Source organism: Clupea harengus, chromosome 3 (assembly GCF_900700415.2).
Source record: "Clupea harengus chromosome 3, Ch_v2.0.2, whole genome shotgun sequence".
Taxonomy (NCBI): domain Eukaryota; kingdom Metazoa; phylum Chordata; class Actinopteri; order Clupeiformes; family Clupeidae; genus Clupea; species Clupea harengus.
Window position 1 is genome coordinate 6,451,502 of NC_045154.1, and position 13,132 is coordinate 6,464,633.

The following is a 13,132-nucleotide window of genomic DNA, read 5'->3' on the forward strand; positions in this document are numbered from 1 at the left end:
CCCATATTCACTCACTTCAGCCGCAAACTGTGTTAGTAGGGCTACAACACATAATAGAAGAAGGCCTGTATGATCTACAAGGGATTTCCCTTAATGAGAATCGTTGTTTAAACCCATAAACCATTATTTATCATTACCAGCTTTTAATAACAGATACTATTTGTTTCACTCTGTTAGAATGAAATTGTAAGAGGCTTAACAGGTAAATTGATGATTTTTAGGATACTGTATGACATTCCCCTTTTTCTGTCTTACCCTCATCCTCTCTCTGCGCCTTCTCTTTGGCCTTAAAGTCGTTGTAGTTGTTGGAGAGGTTCACCATGTAGATGAAGCGACGGTTATTCAAGGCCTTGAGGATGGCCTGCAGTGTGCAGCTCAGTGAGGGACAGTACAGAGTCTCTAGTCCATCAAACACCACTCCCCGGAGACAGTCACTTAACTGGGACGGTCAAAGCCAGAAGAGAAGAGTTAGTTTTGTTATAGATAACTTACTACAGCTCAGCATTAAAGAAAGGACGTGCAAGAACAGGTGTCATTTAATGGCCTCAAACTCCTCAACACCTGTCTTTGACGCCTCTCTGTTCTAATCTCTAGCAGATGCAGAAAACAACACATTCACAGACACACAACCTCAAACATGAATGGAAACACATGCACATACATGCAATCACATGGGACACACACCCAAAATGCATACATGTACTGTATGTGCGCGCGTTCCGATGTAAACACACACAGGGTGCTCACCTGGAGTCTTTCTCTGAGGATGTCCACCAGCACCTCCTCAGGCAGCAGGCAGCTCATAAGGTCCAGCTCTCTCACCTGACTCACACTGACACTCAGCCTCAGGTGGAACTGAACACATGCACACACACACAGGCATGCATACACGCAGGCAAACACACGCACATACCCACACCCACACCCACACACACACACACACACACAAGCACACACACAGACATGTAAACACACAAACATCCACACACAAGTATTCTATACATTTCTGAGCACTTTTTGCTTGTTCAGCTCTGTAAAATGTGTTATGTGCAGTTTTGTAAATCTATAGTTTGGCACAGAGTCTGTACCTGGGAGAAGGCTGTTGGGGAGGTAACCGGGGAGGTAACCGTTTGCTCAGTCTTCTTACCCCCCGCGACAGTAGTTTTGTTGCGGGTGGAGATGGAGGAGGCCTGGGCTTTGGGATCGGTGCTTTCTACCGTGTGTTTGGAAACAGCGTCCACGCTGAGTACACCTGGAGCCTGAGCTGTGGGAGACGGTATATCTGCAGGAGCGTGGGCTTTATGGACACAAATATACACATACACAAAACAGTTACACAACATCAACTTCAACATGTACACACATGAATACATACATACATACATACATACATACATACATACATACAAACACATGTCATACATAACAGCACACACAGTGGCTTACTCGTCATTGCAATACTGGGAAAGCCCCGACCCCAAAAAAAACACTCAAACACTCAAACACACACACACACACACACACACACACACACACACACACACACACACACACACACACACACACACACACACACACACACAGCTTGTGCGAGGTGGGACTCACCCATCTCCTCTGCCTTACTCTGGGAGTGCTCCTGGGCGGCTCTGACACACAGCTCTCTGGCCTGTATGGCCGCCGGTGTGGCCCCTGATGCCATGGCCTCCAGCACCACCGCATCCAGAGTCAGGCATGCCGCACCGTAGTGCCGGGCCAGTGTCACCGCAGTTTCTGTCTTGCCTGCACACAGCACAGGACAGCTTTACACACTCACAGGAAATAAAGAAAAAAGTTCACTTACAGAAAAAAGGGCAAAAAAAGGACTTAATTACTTACAGTTACAGTATAGTATTTACTAATACGACTTATTTTAATGTTTAAGCATTTTACAGTAACACACGTCTTAAAAGCTTCCTAGGAGCTAAAACCCACGAAGCTAAGCACAGCCAGATAAGTCTCTGGGAGAAAGTGTAAGCAGTACCAGAGAGAGGAGCTCCATGGACGATGAAGGTGATTCCTCTGCGGTTCCTTGCGTCCTGTCCCTCTGGGGTCATGTCTATGCCCAAGTGCCGAGCAATGGCTTTGGTCACAGGGTTCGTCTCCAGCTCCCCAACACCACTGTTGGGTTGGCTGTCATCTTTCAAAGCTTCTAAAGAACGGACAAAATGGAGAATCCTTGGTGATCACACCTATACTCGAACCCAAACACAACTATATGTCTGACATCTGTTAGGTTTGTTAGTTTGGCTAAGCTTGGTAATAAGAAACACAAATAAAACAGTTGCAAAGGGTGGGCAAAACTAGATGTAGTTGATGTATCAGTCTGTAATCACTAGCTGAAAACTATGGAATCACCTAGGTTTGTGGTTTATGTAGCCTACCTCTACTTCGAATCTCCTTAGAGCCAACGGCCATGACCTCCACTCTGTTATCCTCCAGGGGGCGCTCTGCGTTTAGGAGGTCAGCCTGGTCCTCCTCCACTGACTCTCTCCACTCCCCCTCCAAGCCCTCCTCATCTTTGAGGGTTCCAGTCTTTAGTTCTGTGGATCAGAGAGCAGGCTGACTCACACAGTGGTCTCTCTGGGTGAACTCAGCTTTTAACAGACACACACTACTACTGCCTCCTGGCCCAGGTACAGGCCATGTGTTGTGGCTCTGCAGAGTGCACAGTGAGTTTCTGAGGTAAAATATGATGCTTGCTTTCACCGCAGTGGTCTATTACAGTAAACACTAATGAAGCACAGAAATGGGAGAGGGCTCATATCAGCAAGTATCTCTCTGGTGGTGACCTCCCTCTAAAGGACTATATCCCTGTGGAGGGATATGTAAATGTTGGCTATTGATGTCAATACGCCTTTAAAGCTCTGTGAGTTTTTGTCCTAGAGTCATAAAAAGAACACCCCAAAAAACCTTTAATCTTCTACATATATGGCACTTGTGCATGAATGTTTTTAGTTACAGGAAATATACAAAAACATCAAGGCATATCAGAGTACCTAAAAAAGTCTAACAGGCCTGAGTCCTTTAGGAGTTAAAGCAAGGAAACCTCTAATGACATATGAACCATGTTAGGTCAAGGGGCTCATATTGATTGTGCTTGCAGCTGTACCTCCACGTGACTCATGTGAGCAGTGCTCCTGATAGTGCTCCAGCAGTTCTGCTGGGAGAGTCTCCCCCGGGGCACGAGGGGGCAGCAGCAGGAGGTTCTGGGCATCATAGCCCTTCAGCGTGCGTAGCACCTGAGGAAGGAAACCTTACAGTCAGCCTGGGCTGCCTGCCAACACATTTCAGAGAGAACTGTTTTATACCTGCATAGATCCCACTTAATGGACTGAAACTAAAAAGTGAATAGTAAGAAAGTGTGACAAAGGTAATTGAAATAATTGAGAACATTGGATTTTCAGAACTCCTTCCCTCAACCACAGGGTATGTAGCATTATTGCTACAAAATTATGATTAAAATTGTAACAGTGAACACAATCTAGCCTCACAGGTGACCTTGTAGGGAATACACAACGAGTTTCACCTTCTCTTCCTCCAGGTACTGCTTGTCAAACTCCAGCGAGTAGAACTCCACGGGGAACGGACAGGGGTTTCGGACGATCACCTCCCTCTCCTCTCCCGCGCTGTGGGGCAGCGCGGGCCCCATCTTCAGCACGGAGGTGGAGAACTCCAGCTGGGGCTCCTCGCCCTTGCCCTGGGCCAGCAGCAGGAGGCGCTGGGTGCTCTGGGCCACAGTCAGCACCAGATGCTGGCTGTACGCCCTCTAGAGGCCACCGCAAACAGCACAGCACAGTTAAGGGAGACAAGGAGGTGGAGAGATGTTTTAGCTCTGAGATCATCTTCACATGGTCTCAAGGGTTTTTGGTGGTAGAAAAACATTAAATATAAAGGTTTACAAGTGTTTCTCTCTCAAATGGGTTTTCTGCTACATAACCCAGCAGAACAAACTCTGCTACAGAAAAAAGTCATATTTTTACCTTCTGAGTGTGTGTTTTTCTCCCCATGTTCTTACATTTCTTTAGCTGATATACAGCATGCACTGTCTCAAAGTAGATTAATCTACAGTGGAATTACTTACTCAGCTCCTCCAGGTTAATTACTTTTTAAAAGTCAGAGAAACACCTCAAGTGTAAAAAACAGATTTTTTTTTTCAAGTACAGCTAAGTATGTTTGTGTGAGTGTGTGTGTGTGTGTGTGTGTGTGTGTGTGTGTGTGTGTGTGTGTGTGTGTGTGTGCGTGCCAGACAGAGGAAGAGAGAGAGGGAGAAAGAGAAAAAGTAAAAGAGAGAAATAAAGGATGGAGAGAGTGATGGCGCGAGTGAGCGTGTGTGTGCACATTTATGTGCAAGGCTAAATCCCTCCTAAAAGATAAGGGCCTCGGAGAGCCAGCTCTCTTATCTATGTCTCTCAGGACTCTTTTCTCCCAGGCCCGGTCCCTGCTCCTTCTGGATGGGAGACGATAACTGCCAGAAATGTGGTGGACGCAGGTGGAGATATACATTAAGATACACACAGACAGTGTCAGTGTCTAGTGCTTTATCTCCCAAATTAAATCATTTAGCATGCGGGATAATTGCGGGTTCTCCCCTCCAAAAAAAAAAAACTTAAATCAGATAAATCTCAGGACCTAAAGTGTTTGGAGCAGACACCCATGTATCCTAGTTTCTCCCTAGAGAGATATTATACAACCATCTTGAATATATACTTCACATTCTCAGAATTAGGCAGCTCTTCTACGCACAAGTGACGGACACCTGGCAATACTATTATGAGAGCATCTATACACTGCCCATCAGCGACAATCAGCCAGGGAGTGGAACACTTCACTGGAAATTCGTGGTTCCATGGACTTTAACCTTACACAAACACAGGCCCAAACGGGTGCTTTCACACTAGAGATTTTGAGCCGTTAGTTCAGTTAAATTTGCTCATGAGAAAGTTTTACAAACTTGGGTACGCACCAAGGGACTGTACCAAGTCCTCCAGAAAACAGGGGTTTGGGGTACGGTTTGCCTGATATCCAGTGCGGTTTGTGTTTGGTGTGAAAGCTGATGGATCCAAATTCTCCCCAAATAAATACATCGTCATTCAATGTGAAAAAATGTATTAACATCCAATTTTCAAAAACGCTTACAGTCTTAAATAGTGACAAATGGACAGCTATGTCCATGCTTGAGGGTATGCATGTATACTCTGCAATCTTGCATTTGTCGCTTGTCTCTGCTTATCTGAGCAGCTCACATAATTTAAGGCAGAACAAAAATGATCAAATTAACAAAAAGAAGAAAAAAACAAATAGAGCCTGGCTTTCCAATTTTTCTCCCTTACTTTGTGTCCTTGCCTAGCGACATTAGTAAATAAAAGTTGCATGTTGCTTACGTGTTGAGGACATTTAGTTGATGACTTTTGGTTCTCCACTAAATCATGTAATAACTAGCGGGGGAATAACCGTTTTGACCAGCAAAACGGACCAAGTATGAAAATAGCCTGAGAGAGGGGAAATGGTGACAAAGTTCATTTTCAGTTTCACGTTTTTTTAAATCGTTTTAATCAGTTGTCACGTTTGTTGAACATCATCTACGTACGTATTTGTGCAACAACGTAGTCGGTAACAGCCTAATTAGTATTTAAAATATTTCATGTGTTGATGCAAGTCACTGAATTCCTTGGAGATTTGCTGCAGTGCTTACCCCTTCTGCTGGGCTGAACTTGACCTGAACGTTCAGTCTGTCTCCTGGAAACAGCACACCTGAAGATGGCAGCACCTCAAACACCACAGGCGGGGGACGAAACGCAAGCCTTAATTTTTTCCTCAGGTGGAGGGGGACATGCTTGTCAATCTAAACACAGAGCAGGGGAAGCAGGAAGCATTAATAGCAGTGTCTGTACTGACTACAACATAACCTTTAACATGTCACATATTGACCGACGCATCATTTTTTTTATCAGATTCCCTTGCTGGGTGTTTTTCCAAGATATTCCACATTTCAGTTTAGTCTATCATCACCAAATGCTGTGAAGATTTGTCACTACTGTGTCTTTTCTGAAGCTCTTTCATTGTCCTAGGCGTGCCTAACATAAAGCACAGGTCTAAAATTATCCAGCGGATACAAAGTGACAAGAGGATAAATGAACCTACTGCAGCCCTGCAGCTAATACTTTTAATCCCCGGGTTTTATTCATAATTCATTACGAAGCTCTAATGAGAGGAAAAGCTCCATGCTGGTCATTTGTACTGGCAGTAATAAGGGGTCACCTTTACGCTATACTATAATTTCTCAAATAACTCAAGTGTTTTATCTTCCATGCTAATGTATCATACACTGTTGAAATATATCAAAGCTCTGATATAGTAACGCTGTACTCAATCGGAACAAGTTTCTGTCTAAGCAATGATGGTTTTTCTAGTGTAGATGAACAGGGCTGGAAGTAAGACCATAATCCATGATGAAAGGCGTCACCTTCATCTTGGGACGCTCCTCCTCTGCAAGGCTCCACTCGCACGGCACAACCTCGCGGTTGAGTAGCTGCAGCGTGATTAGCTGACACATGCCGCACTGGATGCTGTCGAACTTCAGCGTTTCCTTGGAGACGCTGAGGGACGGCATGGTGACCACCGCGTGCAGGTGAACCTGTACCAGCGGGCTCCCTGCTACCTGTCAATCACAGCACACAACACAGGTGGTCAGAGAGGACTGAGGGCCAAAGCGTCTCATTATGGGAGAGAAGCAGATGAATCCTGACACCTAAGGGGCACTGGAATCAAATGAACACCCTCTGAACTGAATGGTCTATCTGAGAGTCTGTAACCGAGGAAGTCTTAATGAAAGATAAAGACTTAATCTTAATTCATTTGAGACTTTGATTTTAAAACTATTTTCAGATTGAGCACTAATGCTGTAGAGAGGTGCACGGTGCCTGTCAGTAGATAAGAGAGCATGTTCCACTGATGGAGTAGGGTGCTAGGGGGTTTCCTGCTGTGGACACTACGGTTATCATTAGCATGTGATGAGTGTAGAGGTTTTATCAAACAAGTGGGGACCGGTGGAGTCATGGTAATCTTGGTCTTGGCAGGCATGGGTGGCAAATCAATGAAGAAAAAACAACCTGAACTCTGTTTTAAAAAATATCTATTTCAAACCGCGTAGGTTTGTTTGACCGTATTTAAATGATTATTAAGTATTGTTTAAGTATCTCACCTGAATGGGCATAATAGTATTAACCTCGCCCAATTCCAGGTTGGCTCCGCGCGGATCAAACTTCACCTCAAATGTTTCAGTCTCGCAGTAGGGCAGGTGCTTCACTCTGTCCAGCTCTGTGCTGAACCCTACAGACAGACAAGTAGAACAGGCAGAATCAGACAGCGCAATAGCTCCTGCTATGACTAAATGTTCCAACCAAAAGTATGTCTGAGTGTTCAAATAAATGATTGCTCAATGTTGGTCAGTACTGACATTATTATAATGCTTGGCATAGATACAGAAATGAAAATTAAATTAAGCTGTCTCAGCCTGACAGACAAACCTGTTCCAGCAAGAGGCCGGCGATCTGCCCGGAACGAGACCTGGCATGGCCCTGTGTTGGTCACTTTGACTATGTGGGTGGGGACTTCACCATGGATCACATAGCCAAAGTCCAGTATGTAGTCTGGCAGTGTAAACCTGAGGGGGACAACAGCCAAAGTGACTTTACTAATGACAGGTCACTGATTTGAAGTAGGATTTCATGCATCGAGGCTTGCATGAGGTTTAGCATGCTATTCATGACATTCTCACTTGCTCAGCTTTTTCCTCTTTCTGCTGGCAGATCCAGATGTGTCGCTCCCTTCCACGGATGTGGTCTCCATGGAGACGGCGTTCTCTGTCACCAGCAGCCTCTCCACCTCCATCTGCAGCAGGGCATCATACTGCAGATACACAGAGAGACAGCAACTGCTGTGGGAATGTTCTCCTGATCTCTGTAGGAGGCAAAACTAAGACCTACCAGGTCTTCAGGTTGTCTTCATGTTGTTCTTTGAGGAGGGGTTCTTCGTAGGGCTACAAGCTATTTTAGGGTGTGAACGTTTCAGCCCTGAAGCCATACTTACATGGGGCTTTGTACAGAAAATATTCTACATAGAAGCACAAGCTCTTTTAAAGAACTCACAAAGAACTAAAAAAGTACCCTAACAGCTACGTATGTGTAAAATCTGTGATCTTGTTCTTCCAAGGGAATCCTCTTGTAGCTCCAGTTAGAAAACCCTGCTGTTTAGAATTAGCTAATGGGTCCTGAGAACAGTCAATTCCAGTCATACTCAGACAAAGCTGCTCAGTAGGGTTTCACAAAGTGCGCAAACCTGTGGTCTTCTAAAGGAATTCATTGAGGAGTATTTCCCCCCCTCATACAGCATATGTACTCTTACACTTACAGTAGGGCAGTAGTCCTCCTCAAGAGGTGCTCCGTCCACAGTGGGAGGCCGACTGAGGAGCTCCTCCCTGGGCTTCTCCTTCTCCACGTTCTCCCTGGCTGCCTTCAGCAGAGGCCCATACTTCAGCTCATCTGGAAGAAAAAGAGATCTGTAGAGTTTCATGTGAAGTTTTTCCCTTTTCCCCCCACATGGATCAGTGAGCTCTGGCTTGATTAAGACATGTTGAGTCTTAAACTGTGCTGCTGTGTCAGCCCATCAATTCTGGAATTGATTCCAGTTCCATCATGGGACTTTTTTTCAAACCGCTGATTGATGAAACTTTTACACACACAAGCAAGTTCCAACACGTTAGTGCTAGGCAAGCATTTTATTTACACCTTTATTTTAACACCAATATTCTGTTTTTTATGTTGTTTTGTTTAAAAAAAAAAAAGAAACGATAAAAATCTAGCTTAAAAATCATTTACCATTCTCCTTTAGTGGTCTGCAGAATGTTTTTTGCATTCAGAGGGATTCGGGATGGCACATGGTTCTTTCATATTTCAATCAGAATTGTGCATTCTACAGTACTTAGCACACGGGAGGAGGATCTTAGGTCCCCAAAGTTCTTTGTCAGTATTGTAGATGCTACCCAGATCACCACACATCATCACATCCATGTCTGAATTTTAGAATTTATGACCCAATGGTTATTCAATGATGTATTACTCCTTTTGTTGGGTAAGGGTGTGTGGGTGGGGTGGTTCCCCTAATGTTTGGAGAACACACAAAACAGTGCATATAAGAGCCTGGTGACGCATGGAGTACCCTTCTCCTTATGTAGATTATCGGTCTGTCTGTGATCTCAGCATGAATACCTCCCTGTAATAACAGCATGAACTGAAAGAAACACAAAAAGCTGACTTCCATAAGGAGCTTTGTTATAGGCCAATTTAAGACAGCCTGCTATTGACCTGACCGGTTAATATATATCCCCAATGACAAAGACTGGGGAGGGTTTAAACTTTACTACAGGCAGGCACTAAGTGCAACAGGCAGGCCCTGCGGATCAATATCTCATCAGAGGAGGACAAAGTTTTCTCATCTGTACAAAGGCCCATTTACTCGCCTAATGCTTTCCACCACTGGCCGCAAGACTAAAAAGCTCTGGCTCTTGCGGCTCTGGCCATCCCTGGCTCTCCTCACGCTCCGACAGACACCCCGCTGATTAATTGCACTTGTAAGCAGGTCTGCCGCGGTCGCTCTCTGGAGCACAGGGGCGTGATTAATCACACACTTACCCAGGTCTCTGGGCAGGTCCAGGCACACTCGGGGGAAGATGCCCTCCCCGCGGATGCTGATGGTCTCCGGCTCGAAGAAAGCCACCTGCAGCTGGAATGTCTTGTAGAAAGCCTCTGGGACGCCGGGCAGGTAATACACTGAGATTCTCTGCTCCGTGTTTGCCTCTATGTGGCCCTTAAATAATACAATGACAGAAAACAGTGATCAGTGAATGACCTTAAATAAACTTTTTGGTAGGTAGAACTTAAATGGAAGACTGTGAATGGTGTGCCTGTGTTTTTGTGGGATGAATGCAATGTTGTCTACAGTATACATGGCAAGCAAGGATAGCTGTCCCTGTTCTTCCAAAAAAACAAAGTAAAACAAAGCTGTGCAAAAGCACTCAAATGTGCAACTTAGGCTATTTGCCCCTAAATCCTGCTCATCTATCTCTGGCTTTATCCCATGAGTTTTTCTCTCACCGAGCTTGGGATGACCAGCGGCTGACCGGGTGGAGGGTTGTCAGGATCTCCGTCCAGGTCCTGAGGCAGTGTGCTAAAGTCAAAGCCCACGCGGCCAGTGTTCCTCAGCACGATCTCTTCCTCAGCCACGCGGTCAAACAGCTACGGGGAGACCAGAGAGTGACACACAGAAGCTGCTCACACGGCCACACGCATATTATTTTTTATATAAACAGGCTTGATCTTTTCTCTGTGCTTCGCCTCGAGCCACGTCCCGCGTCCCACGACTATTACACAAGTCCTCACAACAACATGTCAGTGTGACTTTGGGAGCTGGGGAGTGTGGCAGCTTGCATGTTTATGTGCCAAACAGATATTTTGACCAGTTTGTTGACCAGTGCTATCACTAGACATATACACGGCCATATTTGGAGACAGCAAACACTCAACACAGTCAGTCATCGACATGTTAAATTACCCAACAGGTTTTCATAAGGTAATGAAAACCAATGTAAGATTTGAAATCATACTGTACCTGATGGCCTAGACAGAAGTCAGTGGTGTCGAGTGAGTAGGTGACCAGCGAGGCTTCACCCTTGAGTGTGATCTCATAGACGGGACCCCCCTCTACCTCACACAAGGCCAGCACCTGACTGCTGATATTGGCATGACCAAAGAAGGAGAACGTCACCGGCTGGCTACCCCCCGGCTGGAGCATCCCATAGATTGGCAAGATGTCAAACACCTGCCCAAGGCACACATACAAACAAACAAGGAATTACACAACTTGACTGAATGAAGGGAGTGCCAGAAAGGGGTGACAAAAAGACAAAAAAAACTCCATATGTATGTACCTCCTCCACCCCAATATTGGGGTGAATCCTGGGGGTCTGACTGGTTGTAAGGTCTCCTTTGGGGGGCCACTGGGGAGAGTGAACCCCCGACTGCACCAGTTTTCTGGGGGTGAAGCTGCCAGTGTTGGTGGGAGTCCCCCCATGCGGAGTGTTGATGGGAATGAGGAGGGCTGGGACAGACTCTTTGGGGGAGCCCCGCCCTTCCTTCGTGTCATTCTCAGGATCTCTCTTCTCCTCGTCCCCCTCAACCTCTAAGTGCAGTTTCTGAGTGTCCTGAGATTTCCTAAAATACAGTAAAATAAACATATTCACATCACACATCTACATTTACCACTACATGCAAATATGAATTATTAATATATAAACCCAATACACTAATAAGAATACAAATATGCATTTTTTGCATATCATTAGCAAAGCTAGGATTACAATGATGTATATAAAGTAATAATTTGAATAAAACATGCATTTGGCCTTTCAAGCAATATACATTGGCAATATACATGGGCAATTCCATCTAATTTCATAGGCATTATTTCATAGTCTTTTAACTTTCCTATCTCTCCCTCCCTCTCCCTTGGGGCAGACCAAGCAGAAAAACCAATTTGGTTTCATCAAGGCAGTTATTAATTAAATATTAAAGTCTTCAATAATTAAGATGCCATTTATTATGTAATGCAATCATGGGAAATCGTCTATATTGAATAGTGGCACGAGCAGGCAGAGGAACAGACTAAGGACGGTCAGAGAAAGAGAGGGAGAGATAGATAGAGAGAGAGAGAGAGAATGAGAAGGACAGAAGGTGAACGAGAGGAAGAAATAGAGAGAAGAAAACAGGCTTTTTCTGATACAGAGGGATGGACACCCAGTGAGCGATGGAGGCAGAGAGGGGCTCCAAGTCAGCCTGCAGTGAAGCTGAGGAGACAGCAGGGGGCACTGTTGTGTCAGGAATAAGATGGACAACAGCCCTACCCCCTACGGTTATCATCAGACACACAACCATAGAGGGGGTCGTTGAAGAGTGATAATTAGTACACTACGCCAGTACCAATGGCATGGGTGAACAGCTAAACTACTATAAAACAGATTATTTTTTTTATCATCCTTCATTCTAACTCCAGTCGGAGAGTTCTGCTTTTCTGTAACCGTCCCTCTAGTCTCATTTGAGCCTGAGAGTCTGCTTCATGTGTGTATTTTGCGTGTGTGCGCTCGCTATAATGTGTGCCTTGGAAAGTGAGCTTTCATTTTATCACACTAGTCCCCCGACACCACCCCAACAGCCAAGAGAAAACAATTCAATTAAACAAAACTGACAGGAGTGGAGAGGGGGGAAAAAAACAGTAGGGGCTCGTTACATTGTTGAATGTGGTGAAGAAAGACTGCCGCAGTGTTTTTTCAAAGGCAGCTACTCGAGTGAGATTCTCCTGGGACACGACTGCCATGAGTATTTCGTACAGTAACTGCACACATGCTGACAATCCAAGCTGAGTGGCTTCCAATCTGTACATGCACAGAATCCTTCCCTGGCTCAAGTCGTTGAGCGGGAACCATCTTGCGTATGTATTATATGACTCTGTGATACTGCGATGCCTCCTCTATTATAAGTTGCAACATCGACTTAAAAGTGAGAGCTCTTATCCTAATCTGGAGATCTTCACCTGGCCTGCGGAGACAGGAAGTGCTATAAAGTGCAGGTTAGAGTGAAGTACACAGGTAACGCAGACCTGTTTGAGTCCATCCTGCTGTTGGTGTGTCGCTTGTGGGACAGCCCCCAATGGTACTGGGTTTCCTCACCTCCAACGGGATCTGTCTGAGTCTGGCTCGCTCCCTCAGCAAACCTGCATGGGGTGAGGGTGAGAGGAGGGATTGTGTGGGTGGGGAGGGTGGGGTGGTAGTGTAAAACTCATCAGCAACCAATCAGCTGTGCATGGCAAAGAGCTTGCAGAGCCGATAAACCTGTCCATCAGCCGCAGGTTCAGCCGCAACACTGGTCAGCCCCAGCCGATCAGCCAAAGCGCCTGAAATAATCAAGTAGATCAGCCCTGGTTTAATTACAGATAGGGATTTAATTAGCAGAACTAAGGCCCGAGCATGATGAAAACTAAAAAC

The 13,132-nt window shown here is 45.4% G+C and overlaps 1 protein-coding gene across 1 annotated transcript in view; it reads right to left on the reverse strand.

The window, feature by feature from the left end:
• The window catches only part of hydin (HYDIN axonemal central pair apparatus protein), a 76,884-nt gene that overhangs the window by 26,268 nt on the left and 37,484 nt on the right, over nt 1–13,132 (reverse strand). Inside the window, exons 24-42 of the mRNA XM_031564398.1 lie at nt 12,748–12,861; nt 11,024–11,306; nt 10,705–10,914; nt 10,191–10,331; nt 9,729–9,903; nt 8,449–8,579; nt 7,817–7,947; nt 7,566–7,702; nt 7,241–7,368; nt 6,503–6,697; nt 5,732–5,881; nt 3,566–3,805; nt 3,149–3,278; nt 2,421–2,579; nt 2,021–2,188; nt 1,606–1,779; nt 1,089–1,297; nt 748–855; nt 256–439 (exon numbers count right to left, since the gene is read on the reverse strand). Coding sequence (XP_031420258.1) covers nt 256–439; nt 748–855; nt 1,089–1,297; nt 1,606–1,779; nt 2,021–2,188; nt 2,421–2,579; nt 3,149–3,278; nt 3,566–3,805; nt 5,732–5,881; nt 6,503–6,697; nt 7,241–7,368; nt 7,566–7,702; nt 7,817–7,947; nt 8,449–8,579; nt 9,729–9,903; nt 10,191–10,331; nt 10,705–10,914; nt 11,024–11,306; nt 12,748–12,861 — 3,167 coding nt within the window. The remainder of the gene's footprint in view (nt 1–255; nt 440–747; nt 856–1,088; nt 1,298–1,605; nt 1,780–2,020; nt 2,189–2,420; nt 2,580–3,148; nt 3,279–3,565; nt 3,806–5,731; nt 5,882–6,502; nt 6,698–7,240; nt 7,369–7,565; nt 7,703–7,816; nt 7,948–8,448; nt 8,580–9,728; nt 9,904–10,190; nt 10,332–10,704; nt 10,915–11,023; nt 11,307–12,747; nt 12,862–13,132) is intronic.